Source organism: Pogoniulus pusillus, chromosome 41, assembly GCF_015220805.1.
Source record: "Pogoniulus pusillus isolate bPogPus1 chromosome 41, bPogPus1.pri, whole genome shotgun sequence".
Taxonomy (NCBI): domain Eukaryota; kingdom Metazoa; phylum Chordata; class Aves; order Piciformes; family Lybiidae; genus Pogoniulus; species Pogoniulus pusillus.
In genome coordinates this window covers 3,634,779-3,661,628 of record NC_087304.1, presented here as the reverse complement: position 1 = coordinate 3,661,628, position 26,850 = coordinate 3,634,779, and the positions used below count along the sequence as shown (strand labels likewise).

At 57.0% G+C, this 26,850-nt stretch overlaps 2 protein-coding genes and 1 non-coding gene across 4 annotated transcripts; all 3 read right to left on the bottom strand.

The window, feature by feature from the left end:
• Positions 1-2,989: 2,989 nt before the first annotated feature.
• On the bottom strand, positions 2,990-14,994 carry DAPK3 (death associated protein kinase 3). Of its 2 annotated transcripts, none has more exons than XM_064175166.1 (9): positions 14,915-14,994; positions 13,466-13,612; positions 10,649-11,009; positions 7,152-7,281; positions 6,928-6,976; positions 6,750-6,776; positions 6,504-6,656; positions 5,883-5,928; positions 2,990-4,105 (listed from the first exon to the last, which is right to left on the bottom strand). In XM_064175166.1, the coding sequence occupies exons 2-9, from the start codon at positions 13,525-13,527 to the stop codon at positions 3,563-3,565; spliced, it is 1,371 nt and encodes a 456-aa protein (XP_064031236.1). In that variant the 5' UTR covers positions 13,528-13,612; positions 14,915-14,994; the 3' UTR covers positions 2,990-3,562. The 2 variants fall into 2 exon arrangements, with proteins under 2 accessions (XP_064031236.1, XP_064031237.1); XM_064175167.1 differs by lacking the exon at positions 14,915-14,994 and adding an exon at positions 14,879-14,896.
• A 209-nt stretch (positions 14,995-15,203) lies between these two features.
• Positions 15,204-24,567, bottom strand: EEF2 (eukaryotic translation elongation factor 2). Its single transcript, XM_064175136.1, has 15 exons — positions 24,475-24,567; positions 23,517-23,731; positions 22,680-22,861; positions 22,384-22,595; positions 21,472-21,650; positions 20,887-20,992; positions 20,474-20,587; positions 20,183-20,321; positions 19,119-19,314; positions 18,686-18,944; positions 18,264-18,371; positions 17,821-18,174; positions 16,981-17,163; positions 16,750-16,882; positions 15,204-15,863 (listed from the first exon to the last, which is right to left on the bottom strand). The coding sequence occupies exons 1-15, from the start codon at positions 24,475-24,477 to the stop codon at positions 15,670-15,672; spliced, it is 2,577 nt and encodes an 858-aa protein (XP_064031206.1). The 5' UTR covers positions 24,478-24,567; the 3' UTR covers positions 15,204-15,669.
• On the bottom strand, positions 20,768-20,834 carry LOC135192345 (small nucleolar RNA SNORD37). The gene has a single exon (XR_010308973.1). It is a non-coding gene; the product is annotated as a small nucleolar RNA SNORD37 (small nucleolar RNA).
• Positions 24,568-26,850: the final 2,283 nt, after the last annotated feature.

Genomic DNA, 26,850 nt, shown 5'->3' with positions numbered 1-26,850 from the left:
GCTCTCAGCCTTTGCTCCTCCCAGAGCTGCTCCAGGCCTTGCAGCCTGCATTTGACATCCTTATGTGGAGTATTTCCACACAGCCTGGCTGTAGCTCTGCTCCCTGGCACAAACCCCAGCCCTGGCAGGACTTGATGTGTCATTTCCATCAGGGTTTTCCCTGTGCTAGCAGAGAGGACCTCACCTGATAAGCTGAGCAGGACCTTTGTCCCTCCGTGGGGACATATAAGGACAATGCCACTGGGCTTTGCTTCCAGCCCTGAGGAAGCAAAGAGCAGAGCCTAAAAAAAGGCTTTTGGAGTCTCTCTGCCCACAGGGAATAGAACAACTCCCCCCTGGGGTGGTCTTAGCTCCAAAGAGGGGAACTGAGGCACAACAGCCCTGTGCTGTCACACTGCTGAGTCTCCTGGGACCCCTCACCTGCCAGCACCACTCCTGTCCCTGCAGTGGTTTTATCAGCTGAGCTCCTGCAGCATCATCTCAGCACAGCTGAGGCCACATCTTGAATTCTGGGTTCAGTTTTGGAGTCCTCACTTCAGGAAGGACATTGAGGTGCTGGAGCAGGTCCAAGAAGGGCAATGAAGCTGGGGAAGGGGCTGGAGGGCAGGAAGGGGGAGCTGAGGGACCTGGGAGGGTGTTTTGTATGGAGGAGGTCGAAGTGAGACCTCATTGCTCTCTACAGCTCCCTCAGAGGAGGCAGCAGTGAGGTGGGAGAGGAAATGGCCTGAAAATGTGCCAGGGGAGGGTTGGGTTGGAGATGAGGAAGATTTCTTTGCTGCAAGAGTCAGGGACTAGAACAAGCTGCCCGAGGAGGTGGTGGAGTCCTCATCCCTGGAGGTGTTCAAGGATCATGTAGCATCCACCAGGACGAGCTCTGCTCCCAGCTGCTCTGGAGCAGTGTAGTGCTGGGCAGGAGGCAGTTGGGGAAGAATGGTTGGAGACTCCCAGGAGCTTGGAAACAGGAACCAGTGGCATGAGAAGCACCTGGGGAGCCTCAGCCCTGTGCGACCTTTGCCCTGCTGGGGCTCCAACGTTTCCAAGCATCCCTCCTTGTGCCAGCCCTGCTGATGAATCAGCTCCACCACAGCAGATCAAATACCCAAAGCCTTCCCCAGACCCAGGCCCTAGCCTGGAGGGAGGATGATGGCCCCAAGCCCCCTCTAGCCCCCTCAGTGTCCCCTACCACGACCAGAGCCCCATCCAGCATGCCTGGGCTGTGGAATGGATCCTGCTCTGCCCTGGGCTGCTGCCAGCAGCCTGCTGGTCACGTCCTCAGGCCAGGATGCCAAATGTCCCAGCCTGGAAAACAGAGCAGCCTAAAATTACCCCCAGGCCCACATGCCCCGAGGGGTGGCATGAAACCTACACCCCGTGGGACGTCACAGGCAGCACCCAGGGCTCCCAGCGCCGGGCACACTTGGCACATCCCTTCCACCCAGCCTGTGCCAGCTTGGCTGCCAACCCAGACCCCCGGGGAGGGGTGAAGAGCTGAAGTGACAACACACGTCCTAAATAGAGCAAATCCCCTCAGCACGGAGCTCAGCCCCCGAGGCACAGCCCCTGCCGTGGGTGCTGGCAGAGCACAGGCGCCGTGGGCACCGCCGGGCTTGGGCTGGTGGATCCCCGGATCGAGTTCCACTTGGCTCTGGCACCACAGCTATGGGCAGCCAGAAACCCTCCTGGTGGAAGCCCAGCCCCAGGATCTCCTCTGTGCCCTGCACAAAGTGGGGATTTGGGAGCTTGCCTTCTCCTGTCCCTGTCCCCAGGAGGCCAGAGGTGAGGAGGGTCCAGCCCGTGCCAGCCCCCTAGCTCTGCCCACTTGCTGCTCTGCCACACTCACCAGTGGTACCAAAGCCCTTCCTGGCCCCCAGAGTATTAGGGCTAATTCCTTATCCACTCTGCTCCCATGGCAAATGGGGAGAGGTTGGACTAGATGACTTCTAAAGGTCTCTTTCCATGCTTCTGTGACACCAGGACCACGCTGGTGCCCGGCAGGGAAAAGGGGGAATAGAGACCCCACAGCAACCCTGGGACCCTCCCCACAGCCACCCTGAGACCCTCCCCACAGCCACCCTGGGACCCTCCCCACAGCAACCCTGGGACACTCCCCACAGCCACCCTGGGACCCTCCCCACAGCCACCCTGGGACCCTCCCCCAGCAACCCTGGGACCCTCCTCACAGCCACCCTGGGACCCTCCCCACAGCCACCCTGGGACCCTCCCCCAGCAACCCTGGGACCCTCCTCACAGCCACCCTGGGACCCTCCTCACAGCCACCCTGGGACCCTCCCCCAGCAACCCTGGGACCCTCCCCACAGCCACCCTGGGACCCTCCTCACAGCAACCCTGGGACCCTCCTCACAGCCACCCTGGGATCCTCCTCACAGCAACCCTGGGACCCTCCCCCAGGAACCCTGGGATCCTCCTCACAGCCACCCTGGGACCCTCCTCACAGCCACCCTGGGACCCTCCCCACAGCCACCCTGGGACCCTCCTCACAGCCACCCTGGGATCCTCCCCCAGCAACCCTGGGACCCTCCCCACAGCCACCCTGGGACCCTCCCCACAGCAACCCTGGGACCCTCCTCACAGCAACCCTGGGACCCTCCTCACAGCAACCCTGGGATCCTCCTCGCAGCCACCCTGGGACCCTCCCCACAGCCAAGGACTTCCCCTGTGGCCCCAGGAGCCTCTCTGAACTCCAGCGACCTTCTCATATTCCCAGGACCAGCCCTCGGCTTCCCTCAGAGGCCAAGGCACACGAGGCTGGGGGCTCCTCTCCAACCCCCCACCTAGAGCCCAGCCCAAGCCCTCAGGAAGCTCCCTGACCAGTGCTGGGGCTGATAAGGCAAGAAAAAAGCCTTTTTCCCCCCAGATGAAAGGAACTCCTCTGTGTTGAGAGCACAAACCTCGCGTGGGGTCACAGCAGAGGAGCTGTCACCCCCGCAGCGTGTCCTTGTCCCACTCCCTCCCCAGCAGCAGCCACAGCTGCAGGGAAGCTGTTACCTTTATTGTGTTTATACCGTTCAGAGGAGCAGTGCCCAGTGGGACCCAGAGCTGGGGGGTGGGGGGTTGTGACACCCCCAGGGGAGTGTGGGGGGCGGCCGGGGGCAGCTGTGGGGCTGAGGCACCTTGGGGCACGCAGGAATTGGTCCTCGGTGATGGCTCGGATGTGGCAGGGTTTAGAGGAGGAGTCTCCCCACCGAGATCCGTCCCCCCCCTCCCCCCCCCGGCTCAAGGCAGAGTGCTGCAGCAGCTCCGAGAGCCAGGCCCCAGGGTGGCATGGGGAGAACTGGTCCCCAAGCCCCACGTCGGCGATGGGAGGAGCAACTTGGGGGAGCAGGGGGGGCAAGAAGCCAAGCAAGAGCCGCACGCAGGAAGCCGAAACCCAGGCCAGCACAGCTCGAGCCCCCTGAGGCAGGGGTCTCCAGGGAGCCATCAGCCCCCAGAGAGAGCCCAGCAGAGCCTGGGGACATCTGTCGGTGGACCAGCTCCTCGGGCGAGCAAGGGGCAGAGCCACCAAGGTCCCTCCAGGCGGCAGACGCCGAGCCGGGGCCGGGGGTTAGCGGATGCTGCCGTCCCCCTCGCTGCTCTGCAGCTTCTCCCTCTCGATGGACCACACCAGCTCCTGCACGAACTTCATCTCCGAGGCCACCTGCTTGGCCAGCGCCTCGTAGTGGTTCTCCAGCTTCCTGTAACGCCTCTTGAGGCCGTTGGCCACCTGCACCACGCTCCTGGTCTCCTCCTGCGCCTGCTTCTTCAGGGCCTCCGTCTTGTGCAGCTCCTGCCGGATCTGCCGCAGGTCCTGGCTGATGCTCTCGTTCTCCTCTTTGTACCACGCCTCCTTCTCCTCGTAGATGGACAGCAAGGCCTCGATGTCCTCCTGGAAGGACTTCTTGTTCCTCTCCAGCTCCCGGAGGCTCTCCTCGGCGGCAGCCACCTCCTCCATGACCTTGGAGAAGCGCTCGAAGTTGATGTAGGTGTTGTTGGGGGGCATGCTGGAGTGCGACTTGATGGTGTACTCCTTCAGCCGCGTGGTCTTCAGCCGCCGCCGCTCCGGCTTCCTGCAGCTGTCCTCGTTGCGGACGTTCCTCCTCTTGATCACCTGAGGAGAGGCACAGCCACGGGCGTGGGACACAGCCACGGGCGTGGGACACAACCACGGGCGTGGGATACAGCCACGGGCATGGGATACTGCCACGGGAGTGGGATACAGCCACGGGCGTGGGATACAGCCACGGGAGTGGGATACAGCCACGGGCGTGGGATACAGCCACGGGCGTGGGATACAGCCACGGGCGTGGGATACAGCCACGGGCGTGGGATACAGCCACGGGAGTGGGATACATCCACGGGCATGGGATACAGCCACGGGCGTGGGATACAGCCACGGGAGTGGGATACAGCCACGGGCGTGGGATACAGCCACGGGCATGGGACACAGCCACAGGCGTGGGATGCAGCCACGGGAATGGGACACAGCCACGGGCATGGGATACAGCCACGGGCATGGGATACAGCCACGGGTGTGGGATACAGCCACGGGCATGGGATACAGCCACGGGCGTGGGACACAGACACGGGCATGGGATACAGCCACGGGCGTGGGATACAGCCACGGGCATGGGATACAGCCAGGATCATAGAATCATAGAATCAACCAGGTTGGAAGAGAGCTCCAAGCTCATCCAGTCCCACTTATCCCCCAGCCCTATCCAGTCAACCAGACCATGGCACTGAGTGCCTCATCCAGGCTTTCCTTGAAGACCCCCAGGGACGGTGCCTCCACCACCTCCCTGGGCAGCCCATTCCAGTGCCAATCACTCTCTCTGTGAAGAACTTTCTCCTAACATCCAGCCTAGACCTACCCTGGCACAACTTGAGACTGTGTCCCCTTGTTCTGTTACTGGTTACCTGGCAGAAGAGGCCACCCCCCACTTGGCTACAATGTCCCTTCAGGTAGTTGTAGACAGTAATAAGGTCACCCCTGAGCCTCCTCTTCTCCAGGCTAAACACCCTCAGCTCCCTCAGCCTCTCCTCATAGGATTTGTGTTCCAGGCCTCTTACCAGCTTTGTTGCCCTTCTCTGGACATGTTCCAGCACCTCAACATATCTCTTGAATTGAGGGGCCCAGAACTGGACACAGTACTCAAGGTGTGGCCTGACCAGTGCTGAGTACAGGGGAAGAAGAACCTCCCTTGTCCTGCTGCCCACACTGCTCCTGATGCAGGGAGCTGGATGGGTTCAGCACCCAGAGTGCGCCAGCGGCAGCGAGGCAGCCCCAGGAGAGGGAAAGAGCAGTGGAGACTCAGCCCCAGCGCCTTGGACAATGAAGAAAGATCAATTACAGGCTCACAGGTTGGGAGGGACCCAAGGAGATCATCCAGTCCAAGCCCCCTACCAGAGCAGGAGCATCCAAGCTAGCTCAGGGCACACAGGAACACATCCAGACAGGCCTGCAAAGGCTCCACACAAGGAGACTCCACAACCTCTCTGGGCAGCCTGTGCCAGGCTCTGGGACCCTTCCAGACAAGAAGTTGCCCCCTGTGCTGAGCTGGAACCTCCTGTGCTGCAGCTTCCATCCATTGCTGCTTGTCCTGTGCCAGGGAGCAGTGAGCAGAGCCTGTCCCCCCCTCCTGACCCCCAGCCCTCAGAGATTGACAGACATTGATTCAATCTCCTCTCAGTCTTCTCTTCTCCAGCCTTAGCAGCCCCAGGGCCCTCAGCCTCTCCTCACCAGGCAGTGCTGCAGTCCCCTCATCATCCTCATAGCCCTCCCTTGGACTCTCTCCAGCAGTTCCTGTCCCTCTGCAACTGGGGAGCCCCAAACTGAAGGCAGTGCTCAAGATGAGGCCTCTTACTGCACCCCTTTAACTTCTTACCTTAATCCAAGGGTGCTCCAGGCTCTGGGCAATGGTCATTCGCTTCCTGCAACAACAGCAAGGCTGCAATCCAGAGGCAGAGGCTCTGCTGCCCCTTTCCCTGATCAGATCCTGGAGAAGCAGCTGGGATCCCATCACGTTTGTAGCCCAGATAAGCCCACACAAACTCACTGTGCTCAGTGGCACCCCAGGGAAGGGCCACATCCAGCTCCCAGGCCCCCAGCCCCCAGCCAGCTCAAGAGCAAGTACACAGAGGAGAGCCCACAGAAACCTTCCAACCAACATCTGACCATGCAGCACCACTGCTCCCACCCCAGCTCAGGCTCCTGGGTGCTCTGACCAGCCCTTGATCCCTTCCAGACTTCCTTCCCTCCCTGCTGCACCTTCAGGATGATCCCAGAATTCACCCCACACCTGACAGGGGTGAGGGAGCTTTGGTTCCCAAGCCTACAAGCAGCAGGAAGGAAACGGGGGGGAGAAATGGGATTTCTAAACAGGGATGCTGTGCTAAACCCAGGAACAGGCAGCAGAGGTGGGAGCTGCCTGTGTGTGTGGAGGGTCGGGCAGGAGGTAGTGTCCCCTCTCCCGGGGCTGTCCCCAGCTCCTCTCCCCGCCCCTCACTTGGGGTCCTTGACCAGCAGGCGGCGGATGAAGTCCTTGGCCAGCTCGCTGGTGTTGCTGAAGTACTCCTCGTCGAAGTCGTAGTTGACAGCAGATATGTTGGTCAGGGTCTCCTGCTTCGTTTCCCCCAGGAAGGGGGAGGCTCCACTCAGCCTGCAGTGAGAGCAGACTGTGACCCCCCCCGAGAACAAGAGCACACACACCCCCCTGCTATGCCCATCACCCCCAGACCCCTCTGATACTCACAGGATGTAAGTGATGACCCCGATGCTCCTGGAAGAGAAAGAGAAGGCTGAAGCCCTGTGGAGTGCTTTTAGTGCCCTCACCTTGAGCTTTCAGCACAGGGCAGATGGGCAGTGCAAGCCCAGCCACAGGGGCCAGCCACTGGTGCTACTGGAAGGAGTCTGGGGGGGGACTCACTCACCACATGTCAGCCTCCAGCCCCAGGGGTTCATAGTTGACAATTTCTGGGGCTTCAGAAGGAAAGAGGGAAGAGAAAAGATTTGTTCTGGGGGGGGGGGAAAACCCCTCGTCCCCACGGACACATCCCCAGCAGCTGCCCTGCCTGCAGCACAAGGGTGCTGAGAACCTCTCCAAAGCTCTCAGAGCCCAGAGGAGCTCCACAGGAACACCTCCAGCAGGTCTCACCTACAAACTCTGGGGTGCCAAATATGTTCTTGAACTCATTCCCTGCTTCAATCTTGTGGGCGATGCCGAAGTCGATGAGTTTGATGCGAGGGTTTGGCACGTTCTTGTCCAGCAGCATGATGTTCTCTGGCTGTGGGAGGACAGGGCACGGTGCTAACCCCACCTGCTGCCCCCCCCTGGGAGCCTTGTGCTGCCCTGGCCTCCTCTCCCCAGAGAAAAGGACACATGTCTCAAGCAGGGAGAGAGTCCCAAATGGATCTTGGTCGTAATAGAATAGAATCATAGAATCATAGAATCAGGCAGGTTGGAAGAGAGCTCCAAGCTCAAACAGCCCAACCTAGCACCCAGCCCTGGCCAGCCACCAGACCATGGCACTCAGTGCCCCAGCCAGCCTTGGCTTCAACACCTCCAGCCACAGCCACTCCACCTCCTCCCTGGGCAGCCCATTCCAATGCCAATCACTCTCTCTGCCAACAACTTCCTCCTCACATCCAGCCTCAACCTGCCCTGGCACAACTTGAGGCTGTGTCCCCTTGTTCTATTGCTGGTTGCCTGGGAAAAGAGACCAACCCCACCTGGCTACAGCCTCACTTCAGGTAGTTGTAGACAGCAATGAGCTCTGCCCTGAGCCTCCTCTTCTCCAGGCTGCACCCCCCCAGCTCCCTCAGCCTCTCCTCACAGGGCTGTGCTCCAGGCCCCTCCCCAGCCTTGCTGCCCTTCTCCAAACACCTTCCAGCACCTCAACAGCTCTCTTGAATTGAGGGGCTGCTTCCTCTTGGAAATTTTACAAGTCTAAGCTGTTAGAATTCCTTTCAATATTCTGCTACTAGCAAGGCCAACCAATGCCAAGCTCTGACTCACAGAATGGGTTAGGTTGGAAGAGACCTTCAAGATGGATAAGTCCTTTACTATGAGGATGGTGGAGCACTGGAACAGGTTACCCAAGGAGGTGGTTGAGGCCTCTTCCCTGGAGACATTCAAAGTGAGGCTTGATGGGGCCCTGGGTGACCTGGGCCTGTAGGGATGTCCCTGCTGACTGCAGGGGGGCAGGACTGGATGAGCTTTAGAGGTCCCTTCCAGCCCAGACCATTCTGTGACTCTGTGACTGTGATTCTGTGACTTTATGATTTTGTGATTCTGTGACTCTGTGACTCTGATTCTATGACTCTGATTCTGTGATTCTGTGACTCTGTGACTCTGATTCTGTGATTCTGTGACTCTGATTCTGTGGCTGTGATTCTGTGACTTTATGATTCTGTGATTCTGTGACTCTCTGACTGTGATTCTGTGACTCTGTGACTGATTCTATGATTCTATGACTCTGTGACTGATTCTATGATTCTATGACTCTGTGATTCTGTGACTCTGATTCTATGATTCTGTGATTCTGTGACTCTGTGACTCTGATTCTATGACTCTGTGACTCTATGATTCTGTGACTCTGATTCTGTGACTCTGTTTCTATGATTCTATGATTCTGTGATTCTGTGACTCTGTGACTCTGATTCTATGATTCTATGACTCTGTGACTCTGTGACTGTGACTCTCTGATTCTGTGACTCTCTGACTCTGATTCTCTGATTCTGTGACTCTGTGACTGATTCTGTGACTCTGTGATTCTGATTCTATGATTCTGTGATTTTCTCACTGTGACTCTGTGACCCAGTTCCAGCCCCACTGCCATGCTCAAGGACACCTCCCACCAGCCCAGCTTGCTCCAGGCTCATCCCACCTGGCCTTGAACACCTCCCCAACCTCCCCGAGCAGCCTGCCTCATTGTCTCCTCACTCTCCCTGTCAAAGAATCCCTTCCTCACCTCCAGCCTCCACCTGCCCTCACCTTCAAGTCGAAGTGACTCTGTGACTGATTCTATGACTCTGATTCTATGACTCTGTGACTCTGTGACTCTGATTCTATGATTCTGTGACTGTGACTCTGTGATTCTGTGACTCTCTGACTCTGATTCTATGACTCTGTGACTCTGATTCTCTGATTCTGTGACTCTGATTCTATGATTCTATGACTCTGTGACTCTGATTCTCTGATTCTGTGACTCTGATTCTATGATTCTGTGACTCTCTGACTCTGATTCTATGATTCTGTGACTCTGATTCTGTGACTCTGATTCTATGATTCTATGACTCTGTGACTCTGATTCTCTGATTCTGTGACTCTGATTCTATGATTCTATGACTCTGTGACTCTGATTCTCTGATTCTGTGACTCTGATTCTATGATTCTGTGACTCTCTGACTCTGATTCTATGATTCTGTGACTCTGATTCTCTGATTCTGTGACTCTGATTCTATGATTCTGTGACTCTCTGACTCTGATTCTATGATTCTGTGACTCTGATTCTATGATTCTGTGATTTTCTCACTGTGATTCTGTGACTCTGTGACCCAGTTCCAGCCCCACTGCCACGCTCAAGGACACCTCCCACCAGCCCAGCTTGCTCCAGGCTCATCCCACCTAGCCTTGAACACCTCCCCAACCTCCCCGAGCAGCCTGCCTCAGCGTCTCCTCACTCTCCCTATCAAAGAATCCCTTCCTCACCTCCAGCCTCCACCTGCCCTCACCTTCAAGTCGAAGTGACTCTGTGACTGATTCTATGACTCTGTGACTCTGATTCTCTGATTCTGTGACTCTGTGACTCCGATTCTGTGACTCTTTGACTCTGTGATTCTGATTCTATGATTCTGTGATTTTCTCACTGTGATTCTGTGACTCTGATTTTATGACTCTGTGACTCTGATTCTGTGACTCTTTGACTCTATGATTCTGATTCTATGATTCTGTGATTTTCTCACTGTGACTCTGTGACCCAGTTCCAGCCCCACTGCCATGCTCAAGGACACCTCCCACCAGCCCAGCTTGCTCCAGGCTCATCCCACCTGGCCTTGAACACCTCCCCAACCTCCCCGAGCAGCCTGCCTCATTGTCTCCTCACTCTCCCTGTCAAAGAATCCCTTCCTCACCTCCAGCCTCCACCTGCCCTCACCTTCAAGTCGAAGTGACTCTGTGACTGATTCTATGACTCTGATTCTATGACTCTGTGACTCTGTGACTCTGATTCTATGATTCTGTGACTGTGACTCTGTGATTCTGTGACTCTCTGACTCTGATTCTATGACTCTGTGACTCTGATTCTCTGATTCTGTGACTCTGATTCTATGATTCTATGACTCTGTGACTCTGATTCTCTGATTCTGTGACTCTGATTCTATGATTCTGTGACTCTCTGACTCTGATTCTATGATTCTGTGACTCTGATTCTATGATTCTGTGATTTTCTGACTGTGATTCTGTGACTCTGTGACCCAGTTCCAGCCCCACTGCCACGCTCAAGGACACCTCCCACCAGCCCAGCTTGCTCCAGGCTCATCCCACCTGGCCTTGAACACCTCCCCAACCTCCCCGAGCAGCCTGCCTCATTGTCTCCTCACTCTCCCTATCAAAGAATCCCTTCCTCACCTCCAGCCTCCACCTGCCCTCACCTTCAAGTCGAAGTGGGCGATGCGCTTGGAGTGCAGGTAGTGCACCCCGTCCAGGATCTGCTTCAGGAACTGAGTGGCCTCCTCCTCCGTCAGCGACTCCTTCTCAGCCAGGAAATCGAAGAGCTCCCCGCCCGACACCAGCTCCAGGATCAGCACCACGTCGGTCTTGTTCTCGAAGATGTCGTGCAGGGTGATGATGTTGGGGTGCTGGATCTCCCGCAGGATGTCCACCTCCCGCTCGATCTCCTCCCGGCTCACGCCGCGGCGGCTGGACGACAGGCGCCGCTTCTTGATGAACTTGGCCGCGTACTCCAGGCCTGTCCTCCGCTCCCGGCACTTGCGGACGATGGCGAACTGCCCGCTGCGGGCGCAGGGCAGGCGTCAGCGGCGGCGAGGGACCGCGCAACGCCCTGCCCCTCGCACCCGCCCTCTGCGCGGGGTCCGCTCTCCTGGGGGGGCCGTTCTCAACCTGGCCCCAGGCGGTCCTGACCCCTCCCCAGCGCTGGGTAGCCCACTCCCCCTCCCTGTCTAAGAGACAGAAAAGCTCGCTCCCTTTCCCTCGCTCCCTTCCTCTTCCCCTCCTCCCTTCCTCCCTCTCTCCTTCCCTCTCTCCCTCCCTCCCTCCCTCCCTCCCTCTCTCCCTCCCTCTTTCCCTCTTTCTCTCCCTCCCTCCCTCTCTCTCTTCCTGCTTCCCTCTCCCCCTCCATCTAAGATCCATAAAATCTCACTCCCTCTCTCACATCCAGGCTGGGGGACTCCAGCACCTCCCTGGGCAGCTCCTTACACACATCCAGGCTGGGGGGCTCCAGCACCTCCCTGGGCAGCTCCTTACACACATCCAGGCTGGGGGGCTCCAGCACCTCCCTGGGCAGCTCATTCCACTCCCTCACCACTCTCTCTGAAAAACTTTTCCTTAATGTCCAATCTAAACCTCCCCAGCCTCAGCTTGAGGCCATTCCCCCTTCTTCTGTCTCCAGTTACCTGTGAGCAGAGCCCAGCAGCAGCCTCTCCACAATGTCCCTTCAGGGAGCTGTAGACAGCACTGAGGTATCCCTCAGCCTCCTCTTCCTCACACTACCCATCCCCAGCTCCCTTAGTTACTCCTCATCAGATTTATTCTCCAGGCCCTTCCCCAGCTTTGTTGCCCTCCTCTGGACCTGCTCCAGCACCTCCACAGCTCTCTTGGATTGCAGTGCCCAAAGCTGTACACAACACTTGAGCTGTGGCCTCACCAAAGCTGCATCCAAGGGGACAATCCTCTCCCTGCTGCTGCTGGCCACATTTTCAATCCAAGCCAGGATGCCCTTGGCCTGGTCACACAGAAACACATCCAAACAGGGCTGGAAAGTCCCCAGAGAAGGAGACTCCACAACCTCTCTGGCGAGCCTGTTCCAGTGCCCTGTGACCCTTACAGAAGCGAGGAGAGGATCTGCTGCAGCACATGTACCAGCCTGGGCTTGGCAGCAGGGCTGGCACTGGCATAAGGATGAGGCCCACAAGGTTCTCCTGGGGTCTATGGGGAATTGGGGTCCTCCTGACACATTCCTGGGATTTGCCCACCTGAAGCAGGTGTGCAAACCTGGGATGAAGGAAGCAACTTCTTCCCAGAGATGCAGCAGCAGCAGTTCCCTGGGCTGCTTAGGTGCTGTTGTGACCACCCAGGGTGCCTGGGAGATGTCCATCAGCTCCCATGTTCAGCCAGAAGCCCCCAGGGTGATCCCAAGAGTGAACACAGGAGCCTAATGGTCCTAGGAGGCCATGAATATCCAACAGGAAAGGGGCAGAGTGTGGGGAAATGCCTGGAATTAGATCAAGCAGCAGCTCAAAATCACACTTGGGGTCAGAGGCTAGGGGGAGGCAGGGCTCAGGGCACCAGTGGGTGCTTTGAGGAGCTGGGTCCTGCTGGCACTGGCACTGCTGCTACAGCAGGACCCTGATCCTTGTCACTCCCCACTCTGGCCAAGCCCTCCACAGTCAAAGGATGCCCAAGAGCCCCTCAACACCTTCCTGCCGAGGGCGGATCCATCCCACACCCCCAGGCTGCTCCCTCCCCTCCTGGCTGCCCTTGCCATTGGTCATGGCTGTGGCACGCAGTGACGTCTGGCCCTGCCACCAGCCTCCTCACCGCGCACGCAGGACCCAAGAGGCAAGTCCCTGGGTCACGGCCAGGGCCACTCACAGCTCCCTGCCCCGCACGGACCAGTCTTGCCCACGTGGAATCTGTCCCCACAGCTCACACTGGACCACAGCTCCACTGCAGCCCCAAAAGGAGGCCCCTGGAAGCTCCCCCCCCCTGCTTTTGGAAAGAAATCTTAAACCCATCCAAAACGTTCCTGCGGCACAAGCACCTCCCCAGAGGAGCCCTGTGCCCGGGCAGACCATGGCACGGCTGAGGAGGCAGTGCTGAAGGATCCAAATCCAGCCCACACACCCTGCCTTGGCCTCCCGATGATCAAACTCCATCTGCACGCAGTGATTCACCCCAGATGGGTCCCCGCAGGCGCAGAGCAGGGCCGGAAGCTACCAGCAGAGGCCAGGCAGCCCTAGCTGAATCCGGAGGGGCTGGGAGCTCTGCAGGGAGCTGCTGGGAGTGCCCAGATGGAGCACAGTTGAACGCTGATGAAGGTCTTTAACATCAAGCTGGCAGAGGTGCCTGGCTCCCAGCACAGCCCCCAGCTTGCAGGTGGCAGGGAGGGTGCCACTAGTATGGAGGTACCACAAGTAACAGCAGCAGCAGGGTGAGGATGCCAGCAGGGTGCTTGAGCAGTGGGTGCAACCACAGAACCCCCAGCTCCCACCCCAGAAGATGTCACCCACCTGCCCAGCTCTTCACCCATCTCGTAGAAGTCCTCCACGCTCTCCTGCCGGAAGGTGGACATGGCTGCAGGGCCCTCAAGGAGCCAAAGCTGCTCTGAGCCTTTGAGTGGAGGAGGATGGTACTGGGGAGCAGCTGGAGATCAGCACCTGCAGCATCATAGAATCATAGAATCAACCAAGTTGGAAGAGAGCTCCAAGCTCAAACAGCCCAACCTAGCACCCAGCCCTGGCCAATCAGCCAGACCATGGCACTCAGTGCCCCAGCCAGGCTTGGCTTCAATGCCTCCAGGGATGGTGACTCCACCACCTCCCTGGGCAGCCCATTCCAGTGCCAATCACTCTCTCTGACAACAACTTCCTCCTCACATCCAGCCTCAACCTGCCCTGACACAGCTTCAGCCTGGGGCCCCTTCTTCTGGCCCTGGCTGCCTGGCAGCAGAGCCCAACCCCACCTGGCTACAGCCTCCCTGCAGGCAGCTGCAGGCAGCAATCAGCTCTGCCCTGAGCCTCCTCTTCTCCAGGCTGCACCCCCCCAGCTCCCTCAGCCTCTCCCCATAGGGTTTGTGTTCCAGGACAAGGAAAGTGGTGTCACCAGCAACACATCTGCTGTGGCAGGACACAACCCCTCAGTTTGCCCCCCCTAGCAGTGCAGCCCCATACTGGAACACAGATTAGTCCCAAGGATGTCCCCCCCCCAGTTCCATCGTGCCCCAAAGCCTGTGGCAATCCCCTGCTCAGCCCAGCCCTGCAGAGATGTCCTGGGGGGAGAGAATGGGGAACAGAGGCTGCGTGGGACACCGTGTGGGGGCCACACTGCCTCTACAGCCACATTCACCCCCCTGCAGCAGAGGGACCCCAGCGCAGTCAGTGCACCTCATGACCCTCACTCTGCTCCTAGCCAGCGCTGCTCCCACAGCCCCCCCATTCCCCACTGTCACTCCCTGCCTCCCAGCCCCCACACCTCCCTCTCCTGCATCCCTACAGCCCCCTACTGCCCCATGACCCCCAGTTCCAGAACCCCCTCGGCTCGTTCCTGCCCCCCAGCCCCTATACCCTGCGCTGTTATCCCCTCCTCGCTCCATCACCTCCACAGACACAGCTCCCCCCAACCCCCTCCAGCCTCCTCCCTATCGCACAGGCCTCACATCCAGTCCACCCCGAAACCCCGCAGCTCCTCCTTGATTCACAGCCCCCCCATTCTGACCCTCCCCTACCCCCCCAGCCCCAATTCCCAAGCCTCTCAAACCCTTACAGCCCCTCAACCCCCCCCATCCCCTCCCTACCCCGCACCCTCCTCGCTCGTTTTTACCACCCACAGGCCTCCCCCCTCCCCACTTATAACTCTCCTCGCAACCCCCTCCTTAAACCCCTTTTCTCACCCCGAAACAAGCCCTTTTACCCCGCGCCCCTCACCGCTCCGCTCCCCACATCTCTCCCGTCGGGCCCCACCTGGGCCGCAGCCGCCCGCGTCGCCGCCGCCGCCACCGCCGCATTCCAGCACTGCCGCCGGCTCCGCCCACCGGGCTTCGCCATTGGCTCCACCCTCCGGCAGCCCCACGGCGATTGGGCACCGCGCAGCGGTAGCTCCACCATGATTGGCTCCACCCACACTTAGTCCCGCCCACTGGGCGGGCCAGAGGCTGCCGCGGAGGGGTGGGCGGTGGCAGCTCCTCCGCCACCCTCGCAGCGGCTCTCGCCCCCGTTCTCAGCGTAACAAACACCCCCCAAAAAGGCTCCGTTTCACCATTATCCGAGTTTTATTAATTCCAGTGGCACTAATACAGGCGGCGATGGGCACGACAGTCACACCGTAAGCGGGGAATCCCGCTTTTAACCTCAGGTTGAAGCGGTTTTGCTCGGGGGGCCCCCCCCCCCCATGTTTGCTGAAGGAGGACCCCTTCACAAACCCCTTTCTTTTATTTCCCCCTGTCAAATAAATACAGAATTGGGCAAAGTCTAGTGGAAATGTTTTAGTTACAATGGCGAAGATGAGTCATGTGCAACACAGAAAACCTCTAAGGCTTGGATTTTTTTTTTGGGGTGTTCTCATTTTAAGTCTTCAAATCGCTATGAAACCAATTAACAATGCAGAGATGGTGCTCAGGGGGCATCTACCCCTTGCTGTGGGCATTAACCCTAATTAATTTTCTTCACACACTCTCCCCTCTTTCTCCCCCCCCCCTTAAAGAGTCCAATGAGATTGATTAGAGTTTGTCCAGGAAGTTGTCCAGAGCAGGAATTCCTTCCTTGAGGCCTTTACGCTTGCGGGTCTCAGCTACCACCTGGCAGGCTCTGCTGGTGCTGTCGAAGGGATCTCCAGGCAGGATCTGCCAGTGGTCAAAGACACACTGGGGGAAGGCCTGACCACCTGTGTTGGACCTCAAATCTGCTGTGAAACCTGTGAGGCAGAGGAGATGAGGACGAAGAGGAAGAGTAAGTGGAATTTAGTCATCCACAAGCCAAGTCATCACTTCCCAAGGCAGCACCCTAAAGGGAGATGCCATCCACAAGCCATGAAGGATGAGAAGGGAGAATGCTGAGGGAGATGGAAGCCAATCCTGCCTTGGTGGGCTTCCTCCAGCCAATCTTTGGCAAGCTGGAGTGCCACAAGTGATTATTTTGACTCTAGAGGAAAAAAAACTGCCACTCTTTTTGTACCACTGTGCACCCAACAAGCCCAAAGCAACCTTCTGGTGGCCCATCAGTACTTAAAACGAACTGTAAGAAAGCTGGGGACAGACTTTTGGGACAGGACGTTTTGAAACTGAAAAAGAGATGTTATGCTGAGGGTGAGGAGACCTTGGCCCAGGTTGCCCAGAGAGGTGGGAGCTGTCCCAGCCCAGGAACCATTGCAGGTTAGGTTTGGGGCTCTGAGCAACCTGCTCTAGTTGGGGATGTCCCTGCTGTCTGCAGGAGATTGGGTTAGATGGGCTTTAAAAGGTCCCTTCCAATCTAAACCATGGAAGAAATTGAGGGAATGGCCCCAGGTTGCACCAGAGGAGGTTTAGGTTTGAGATGAGGAACAGTTTCTTCCCCAGAAGAGCTGCCAAGGCCTGAAAGAGGGCAGTGGTAGAGTCCCCACCTTGAAAAGAGTTTCAAAGCTGTGGTGATGTGGTACTGAGGGACTTGGCAGTGATGGGCCAACAGTTGGACTTGATCTTAAAGGTCTTTTCCAACCTAAGAGGTGCTACAATGATTGGCAACAGCCAGCCAACAAGATCTGCTCCCTCCTCAGAGACAGGCTCAGGCTCCAGGAGCTGCTGCAGCCTAGGACCAGCACTCACCAAAGGACTCGTTGACAGGCAAGTAGGCCTTGACCACAAACATGGGGGTGCCAGCCACCTGGGTCTCCTCAAACACGTGGCCACGCTTCCTGTTCAGCACACTATAGATGCCACCCACCACCTGCTCTGGACACTGCAATAGAGAGAGAGAGAGAGAGAAGGGCTCAGGCCTGCAAACTGCAAAACATGTTCTTTGCCCAGGATCTTCTGGGCTGAGCAGATATGTCTCACCTGGATCTCCACCAGGTAGATGGGCTCCATGAGGCAGGGCTGAGCAGTGAGCACACAGGCGTAGAGGCATCTCCTGGCTGTGGGAATGATCTGTCCACCTCCACGGTGGATGGCATCAGCATGCAGGGTGACATCGTGCACATCGAAACGCACCGCACGCATGTTCTCCTCACACAGCACCCCCTGGGAAAGCAGAGCAGGAGGTCAAACACCACACTTGCAAACAGTGGCTGCTCCCTACCACAAGGCTCCAGGCCCACGGCAATGATCTTGGAAGCAGATCCTACAGCATGAATGACAAAGAGCCCACTAGGCACACCAAGAAGCCACTTGGCAAGTCACTATGCTAGCCCAGGATGCAAAAATCAGCTGCTTCTGGGGGCCACCACAGCAGCTCCACCAAGGCAGCTTCAGGTCCTAAAACCATCTAGACCAGCAACAGTGTCAGGGTTCATGTCAGAAGTGCTGACACACATTTATGATGCTGCTACCCAAGTGGGTGGCCAGAAAGTGAAGTTGCTCACACTACTGGGACAAAAAAAAGTAGGTGGCATGGCAGGATCATCTTCTGAAACCAAAACAAACCAAAGAGGAAAGGAAAACTCTGTTGCTATCCTCAGCCTGTCAACTGCTTTTTGGAGTCATCTGCTGCCTAGTCCACAACAAACTAACAAGGCCAGATCATTGATGAGGCTCTGGAGAACCCCTCTCTTCCCAAAGGTTCTTCTGAACCATTGGCATGCTGACACACAGTTGTTTTCCCAACGTTTCTGGGGGAGGAGAGGAGAAAGAGCTATTTTTGCCACCCCAGGGCAATCCCAGCCCCCGTGCTGTGCCCACCTCCTTTGTCGCCCACTGGAAGCCAGCCACCACGCTGTCCTTGATCTCATTGAGGTACTGCACACCCTTGGTGATGTCAGTGAGGATGTTGGGGCCAGTGCCATCAGGACCAAAGCACCAGATCTTCCTGGCTTCGGTGACGTCCCACTCGTACTTCTCGGCCAGGTACCGAGCTCGCTGCTTCAGCTCCTGGCGAGCAGAGACCTCCCCCTTGTCGATGTCCTCGGCCAATCCATCTGGGAAGGGCCTGGCCTTCATGTAGAGCCTGTTGTGTTTGTTGGGGGACTTGGAAAGGCACATCACGTTGGACTCATCACTGACTGTCTCACGATAGGACACGACAGGGTCAGATTTCTGTGGTGGTAGGCAGCAGAGAAGCGCAGTGAGCCAACGACCCCACCGCATCTCCCCAGCTCCCATCAGCTTTGCTGCTGCCTCTTTACCTTAATGGGAATGCAGGCGTGGTCCTCCTCCAGGTCCTTCAGGCAGATCTCCAGGTGCAGCTCCCCAGCACCAGCAATGATGTGCTCCCCAGACTCCTCAATGATGCACTGCAAAGACCACGGACACGGCAGGTGAGGCTTTGGACTGGAATGCAACAGAAGCGCTCTCACATCAAGCGCTGCCATCTGGCTCTGATTCTTGTCTTTGACTCATGGAGCTACTTTTAGGTGCTCCTTCTACTGATCTGGGGATGACTCAGCACCAACCCCAGGTGAAGCACAGCTTTGCTTCCCACTCTGGCGAGGCTGGGACCAACACTCAGCCCGAGAGTGTTCTACCAGCACAACCCTGAATCATGGCAGAAGCCTCTTGTGACAGGATCAGGATTGCTCCTGTCCCCAAGACCATTCTGAACATTCACCTGCACCATGGGGTCAGACTTGGCAAGCCGCTTCAGCCCCTCCACCAGCTTGGGCAGGTCAGCTGGGTTCTTGGCTTCCACGGCCACACGCACAACAGGGCTGACACTGAACTTCATCACCCTCATGTTGTGAGCGTGCTCAAAGGTGGTGATGGTTCCAGTCTTCACAAGGAACTGGTCAACACCAACCAGACCAACAATGTTTCCACAAGGCACGTCCTCAATGGGTTCAACGTAGCGGCCCATCATGAGAATGGTCCTGGGGGAAGAGGAAGTTGGTTTAATGAAGTTGGCAGGAGGATGTCCCACACCAGGCAGTGTCCTGGAGCTCTGCAGCCAGAGCTTGAAACACCATGGCCAAGTGCCATAATGATGAAGAGAGACCCCAGATATCAACCAAGTCCACAAACCTGAACCATCAGCCAGGACTGACCTTTGGATTGGCTTCAGGTACAGATCCTCCTTCTTGCCAGGGGTGTAGTTTGGTCCCATGATTCTGACTTTCAAGCCAGTGGAGACGAGACCAGAGAAGACCCGTCCGAAAGCGTAGAAACGTCCCTTGTCAGAGGTTGGCACCATTTTAGAGATGTACATCATCAGGGGACCTTTGGGGTCACAGTTCTTGATACCTGGGAGGAGACAGAGAGATCACCTTCATTCAGCACCATTTGGTTTATATGCTCTGTGCTCCAGCTATCCCCCAAATCCCCACTCTTGTCCCAGCCTGGTGGCTTGTCCAGACAGCTGGCCAACCCAGGGAGAGGTCACTGAGAGGTCCCAATTGGTCGTGGGCTCAACTTGAGCCCTGGGTATGTCCTAGGTTTCTCCAGTCACCAGGTCAATGCTCCAGAGCACAGCTCAATCTTGATCCACACAAGGATCAACCAAGGCAAGTGTAGGATGCTGCACCAAGGGAGGAAGAACCCTACTCTGCCCTAGCAAGGCCACATCTGCAGTACCATCTTCAGTTCAAGAGACTGGGAACTACTGGAGAGAGTCCAGAACAAGCTACAAGGATGCTGAGAAACCTGGAGCATCTGTGAGGAGAAAGGCTGAGAGCACTGGGGCTGTGGAGCCTGCAGAAGAGCAGCCCCAGAGAGGATCTGATCAGTGTTCAGCAAGAGCTCAAGGGCCTGTGGGGGCAAAAAAGGATGGAGCCAGACTCCTGTCAGTGGTACTCAGTGCCAGGACAAAGGGGCAACAGGCACAAGCTGGAATCCAGGAGATTCCACCTGAACAGAAGGAGAAACTTGTTTGGTGTGAGAGTGCTGTAGGCTGGCAGCAGGCTGCCCAGAGAGGTTGTGGAGTCTCCTTCTCTGCAGAGCTCCCAGCATCCCCTGGCCACAGCGCTCCTGGTCAAGCTGCTGTGGGTGCCCTGCTTTAGGAGTGGGGTTAGACTGAATGATCTCCAGACATCCCTTCCAACCCCATCATGCTGGCATTCAGTTACAGCAGAAGAGCTTGACCCACACTGGAACAGCTGGCAGATAGTCATACCTATGGCAGCCTCATCATCAGGAGGTCCCTCGTAGAGCAGCTCACAACGGTACTTCTGGGCTGTGACAGGAGAAGGCAGGTGGATGGTGATCATCTGCAGCAGGGCATCTCCAGCAGGCAGCCACCGCCTCATCACAGCCTGAGCAGAGGGCAGAGCAGTCAGACCTGGGCAGACAACCTCCAACCTCCACCAGCACCACCCAAGCCAAGCAGGGCTTGCAGCTGCTCAGTGATTTTACAGCCAGTGCAGCACAGCTACTCATCCCCACAGACCCTCCAGACCCATCTCACCTTCAGCAGGGGTTTGCCCTCTTTGTCTTTATCTTCACTGTCAAGTTTGATGTCCAGTTTCTCAATCAGTTTAGCTGCCTCCTCCTTCCTGAAGTTCATGATTGCATCAAAAACCTGCAACAAAAGCAGCAGCCATGAACATCACAGTGACCTAGTTTGAAGCAGCAGCACGAATGTCTCTGAAGAGAATCTCTGTTCTTGCTCATCACCCAGCTGACTCCATGCAGAGCTCAGACAGAGCTGCCACCACAAACCCCACCACCACCTTCCCCACCTCCACAAAGCAACAAGATGTGTCAGATACTGAAATTTCTTCAATCAAACAAGTCAGGTCAAAGTGAAGAAATTTTCCATCATCACACACTGAAGTGGAGCATCCAGCACCAGTGAGGGCTGCACACACAGGGACTCACCTTGAAGATGGGGTCAAGGATGAGCTGGCAGAAGGTCCTGGGCAGTTTCTTCCCATCAGGGCTGGTAGCAGATTTGCTGAACTTGCCAGTAGCAGGATCAAAATATCTGGAGGAACAATCAAGTCAAAGGATCAATGCTCAGTTCAGTGAGGTTTGTCCTGGTAGCTCAAATGAAAGGAAAGAGTTGACAGGAACCATCTTCATACCTTCCCCCACCACTCCCAGGTTTCCAGGGATCACCAAAACACTTTCAACTCCTGCTGCCAACCCAGCAGCCCCTCCATATCTCCCTGTTTCCCATTCTGCCATGATCTGATGGGAAGTGGTTCTTTTGCCAGCACATGGCCCAAGTCACTGTCACTGGGACAGGTCCATAAGCAGCATGATTGTGGCCAGCCTCATCTAGAGTAGGGTGTCCCTGCCCATGTCAAGGGGGGTTGGAACTAGATAACCCTTATGGTCCCTTCCAACCCTGACTGGTTCTATGATTCTGTGACCACAACCTCTCTCCCTAACTATCTTCTGCAAGTGCTGCAGCCATACAGAGCTGATCTGGAATGAAAACTAACAGCTGTGGCTCCTCACCTGTCTCCCCACAGCTTCTTCATCATATCTTCTACTTTCTTGGCACGCTCAGCTGGATTCATCTGGGCATCACCCTTGGCAGCAAACTTTGCCACGTACATTTCAGCAAACTGCTTGAGTGTGAAGGCCCAACCATGCAGGCCAGAGCCAAAGCCCACAGTGCCAAGGACAGGATCAATCTGAAAGGGAAGAGAGATGGGTCAGAGGAGCAGCTCCTCCAGCCACTGAGCATTACAGCAGTCAGCCTGCTCCATCCTAACATAAAGTAGAAGATGGAACTCCAGGCCTAAGCAACCCTGTTCTGTGGCAGCAGCAATCTCCAAGGTCTGGGGACAGCCTGGTCACACATTCATTTTAGCTTTGTCCTACAGGTCTAGAGCAGCTTTTTCCATCCCATCAACCAGCTCCATACAGGACAGCTCAGCACCTGCACAGATCTGCATGCAGATGAGGCTCCTGCCCATCACAAAGAGGATGAGTAGGGCATGAAGACCTGCAGCACATAGGAGAAGATCAAGAAAGATTAAGCACAAGGCTCTGCTCACTCCTCAGGAGCCCAGTGAGTGGGGCCTGGCAAACAAAGCCTTGCCCCTCATGCCATTTCAGAAGACAACCAGGGAAGAGATGCTGCATGGGTGCCTCCAACATCACTGACAGGATGTGGGCAAGAACATGCCCTAGAAAACAAGGGCACCCTTGGCAAAGGGAGAAAATGCTTCCTGTACTGAATCCTCAGAAGACTATGGAGGAGAGCTGGTCAGAGCTCCAGACCAGCACATGCTGGGGAGCAGGAACATCCTCATCGTTCTGCTCTCACTTCTCCACTCAAGATCAGAAAGAAGGAGCAAGAACACAACTTCTGCCTCTCAGAAGAGAATCTTTTGAACAGAGTGTTGGCAGCCTCCCACTTACCATGATATTTCCCATGGGGCCACTTTCTCCTTCTCCATAGGTGGAGATAATGACGTTCACGTTCTCCACGATGCGCTGGAAGGTCTGGTAGAGCTCCTCTGGCTCCAACTGCAGCTCCAGCAGTGCTCGGTCCATCTTGTTCATCATCAGGACAGGCTTGATCCTCTCAGCAATGGCCTGACGCAGCACAGTCTCTGTCTGCACACAGACTCCTGCCAAACACAGCAGAATTGGTTACTGTCATCTCCAAAGGCAACCAACATGCTCCAGTGGCACACAGCAGGAGCAAACCTTACCAGAGACACAGTCCACAACAACCAGGGCACCATCAGTCACACGAAGAGCAGCAGTGACCTCAGATGAGAAGTCCACGTGCCCAGGAGAGTCAATCAGGTTAATCAAGAAACCAGAACCATCCTTGCTCTGCTTGATGAAGGCCAAATCGTTCTCAGAGAGTTCATAAAACAGGGAAATAGCTCTGAAAGAAAAAACAAAGTCATTACCTGTATGTTGGCCATGCTGAGAAACAGCCTTCGCCCCACACAGAAGCTGCACCCCAGCTGAGAGACTTCCTGAAGAGCATCCTTAGGGAGCCAGCACGGGAGAGCACCAAGAGAGGAGGCTAAAATCTGCTCTCCCTGCACTTTGCTGAAACCCTCCCAAAATCACCACCACCTCTGACTCCATGCAGCTGAAGAGCCTAAAGATGATTCCACTTCTTGACTCCATAAACCAAGGACTTAAGTTTCCTTCTACCAGGCCCAAACATGTCTTTCATGCCTTTTCATGCCTCTCAGTGTCTTCAAACCATCACTGGTGACATAGCCACCAGAGATGCTCTCAAGGCAGTCCCTGCACAGCATCCAGCAGACATCCAACAGTCCCAGTGCTAGCACAGAGTTGAAGCTTCAGCTGCACATCTACTCGCCAGTGCTCACCAGGGCTGATTCACCAGAAGCTAATCAATACGTGCTCTGTCATTAAACAATCCCCACGAGTAGTAGATGAGCCTCTAAACTAGAACAGAAAAATCCTGCTGCTGTCTTCCTTCACCTCACCATCAAAGCCATGGTCAACTCGAAGTCTCCCTAAGCTCAGACCACGCTCGGGTGGTGGCTGGAGGGGACACTCACGTTGATTTGATGGTGATGCACCGTTCCTGCTCATCCTTTCTGGTGTCAGTGAAGCGAGTCTCCCCGGCACGGGCAGAGGCAATGATCCCGGCTTTGCACACCAGAGAATCAGTCAAGGTCGATTTGCCATGATCCACATGGGCGATCACGGACATGTTTCTGATGTTGGCCTTTTTGTCCATGATGGCCCGTATCTGGTCTACTGTGAAGTTCACCTTGAAGGGTGAGAGAAGTAGAAGAGGAAAGGAGGAAAACCATAGGGCACGTAGAAATGGTTTCGGCAATTCAAAAGAGCACAAGCAACGCCACAGATACCTGCCATGGCCACAGCGACACCGGTTCTGCCTGTACTACAAGACACCTCAAGACAAGGGCAGCAAGGGAACGAACAGAGGAGCCTGGACCCGCACAAGTGCCCAGTGTGCTCCACTCTAGCCTCAGCGTCCGAGGAACTGCGGCAGCGCCAGCTGCTCCTTGCGGCAAATCCCCTCCGAAAACGGAACACCTCCCCCCAGCACCGAGCCCTCCTTCCCTGGCTGCTCCGCAGCGGGGAGCTGACAGCTCCGGTAGGATTGCCCCCACCCCGGCCGCAGCGTTACATAAGGCGGCTGCAAAGGCCTGTCCTCAGCGTCAACACCGCCTCGGTGCCACATCACCGCGGCTCCCCCTCCCCACAGAGTAAGCGCAGCGCCACTGGATCCCACCAGACCGGCACCAACAGAGCAGAGACCTAAGGGTGGCACAGACCCCAGGACCACTGGGCCTTGAGTGCCCCCCAGAGCCTGTCCCCTTCTCCCAGCCTGCTTCCCAGCCCCACCCCTCTCCCCTCAGCAGAGGCCCAGCCCGGTACCACAGGCCGCTGCTACCACAGGCTCGCCTGAGCCTTCCATCCCCACTGACACTGAGAGAGCGCTGCCCGCCGGGCGCCCCGAAGCAGCGTAAGGTCGCGGGGTCTCACCATGGTGGCGGATGGCGGTGGATTCTCCGGGGCGGGGGGGTTACAGCAATGGCGGCGGCGGTAGCCCTGTCTCGCTGGCGAGCGCAGAGCGGGCGGAAGAGAACGCTGACGTCAACCGCCCCCTTCTTATAGGTCGGCGCCGGCTTGGGGGTGGGACCTTCGCACTCGGCAATCACCGCGCTTGCGCCTTACCGGCGCTCTGGCCGGCAGGCTCTATGGTCGGGGAGGCTTGTTCCGCCCGGGCGGCACCACGTGGCCGCGCACCGGAGCCGCACTGGGGCCGCACCGGGACCGGCGGAGGCTGGGGCCGCACCGGGACCGGCAGGGGCTGGGACCGGCAGCTGCCGCCTCGCCTCGCCCTCCTCTGCTGTGGCTCTGCATGGGCTGCGGCGCGGGGAAAGTCTTCCTCCACCCGCTGCGGCGCGAACTGGCCCGAGCGGACCGGAGTCCGTACAGCCACCGCGGGCAGTGATCCCTGGGGCAGAGGCGGCGCCGCTGTCGGTGAGGGCACTCTGCGCCAGCCCCACCAGAGCGGCAGGCAAGCCCAGGCTCTCGGCGCTTAGGAAGAGGCAACAGGGCAGAGCCTGCTGTCAGCCCCGTCCGGGCCCTGCCTGCCCAACCGGCCCCGCACTGCTGTGGCCCAGCCTGACCCTCCTGCCCCGGCCCTGCAGGCTCCCTGCACTGCGCATGCCCCGGCCGGGCCGGGCGGCAGAAGGACGCCGTCGGTACAGCGCCCCCTGCGGGAGGGGAGGAACGCGGCCACCCGCGTCAGCGTCGGCTAGAATGAGAGGCAAAAGGATCCAAGCTGGAAAGAAGGCAGATTTTGAGCGCAGATTAGGGAGAAAAATCTTTACAGTGAGGGTGGTGAGCCACCGGGACAGGAGACTGTGGATGCCTCATCCCTGGAGGTGTTGGATGAGCCCTTGAGCAACGTGATCCGGTGGGAGGTGTCCCTAAGCCATAGCATGGGTTGGAACCAGACGATCTTTAAGGTCCCTTCCAAGCCAAACCATTCCACGATTCTATGATCACAAGAAGCTCTCACAGCACCTCCCTCACCTCACGCAAACCCAAGCCGCTCTGTCCCTACCTCACGCAGCAGATAACCAAATTCTCCTCACATCCCCAACCTGTCTGTTGCCTCTGCCAGTTACAGGCAGGCACCGCAGGAGAGCGACATCCAGGACGGATCTGGCTCCCGGCTCTCCCGGTGTGACAGGATGAGTTATCAGCTGTTGGGGTTTCCATAGCAATGGTTTGAATTTTTAGCACCAATACTGCCTTTTGCCGGAGTGGAAGGGAACACTGGGGAGTTTGATTAACATATTGGCCTTCCTAGGAAACTGGCTAATTGCCTTTTTGTTTAATTAGCTTTGTGGGGTTGATGACAAGGAGGGGAAAGTGCTGGAAAAACCTCTCCCAGTGCAGTGGTTTACCCTGACTACTGGGGTTACATCCTGGTAACTCAGCCTGGAGCTGGAGAGGATGCTGCTGTGCTTAGAAATGGATCAAACAGACCCCAGGGAGAGCAGGGTTGGGCTCAGGAGAAATAATTTCTGCCTCATAGAAGGCATTTTTAATCAGTGATGAGTTATTGGAGGATCTTCTCCTCCCCCCAGGGCTCACGGGGGGAGAAATAGAGAGCACAGCCCTGGAGCAGATGCACAGCAGGGAGCAGCATCCCTCCTGAGCAGGGTCTGGCAGCTGAGACCCAACAGGAAAACCTGAGATCTGCAAGCTGGAGTTGAAGCAGAGGCTGCTGCAGGGTGTGGAGGAGGACGATTAGACCACTGTCCTTTGAGTGCTTCTGATGAGGGCACAGATCCAAAAGCACCCCTCCTTCGGGGTTTTTCTTCCTTGGAAAAGCCTCTAAGAGCTGCCTGTTCTTCATCAAACGTCTCTGAGCGAAGCCATGAATGATCAGATCTGGTTTTTCCCTGGTTTAAGGACAAGGAATCAGTGCCAAAGACACCCCAGGCTGAAACAAAGCTCTCCGGTGTTTGGCCAGCAGCTGGGATGTGGAGAAGGCTCCTCCTCAGCCCTCTCCTCCCAGGGCTTGGGCCAAGTTCCTCTAGCATGGCCCCCTCCTCAATGAGGAGGATGAGTAAGGGCCTGGCCACATCTCAAGGCCAGGCTGAGAGGCTGGCACAAGGGAGTGCAGCCTTGGGACAAGCCCATCAAGCCTGACCCCTATGCTTGCTGCCATTCTGGGGGCACTATGCTTCATTCCTTGGAGGCCATGCTGCCCCCTGCCCCACTCACTCTCGACCTCTTGCCCAGTGCAGGAGCAGCCTCCAGCCCACATCTGTCCTACAACCACTGCTCCCCAGTGAAGCCCCTGTCCTGATTTGCAACCTGGACAACAGGATGGAGGGA

What these genes read in the sequence shown, in the direction of transcription:
- DAPK3 (XM_064175166.1), bottom strand. Translation starts at nt 13,527, where the DNA reads ATGTCCACCTTCCGGCAGGAGAGCGTGGAGGACTTCTACGAGATGGGT. An exon ending in TGGCACCCCAGAGTTTGTAG is followed by an intron (nt 6,977 to 7,151) that starts GTGAGACCTGCT and finishes TTCCTTCTGAAG; the next exon opens with CCCCAGAAATTGTCAACTAT. An exon ending in GGGCTGGAGGCTGACATGTG is followed by an intron (nt 6,777 to 6,927) that starts GTGAGTGAGTCC and finishes TTTCTCTTCCAG; the next exon opens with GAGCATCGGGGTCATCACTT.
- EEF2 (XM_064175136.1), bottom strand. An exon ending in GCCCCATGGGAAATATCATG is followed by an intron (nt 21,651 to 22,383) that starts GTAAGTGGGAGG and finishes CTTCCCTTTCAG; the next exon opens with ATTGATCCTGTCCTTGGCAC. An exon ending in TCCTTGACCCCATCTTCAAG is followed by an intron (nt 20,588 to 20,886) that starts GTGAGTCCCTGT and finishes CTTTTGTTGCAG; the next exon opens with GTTTTTGATGCAATCATGAA.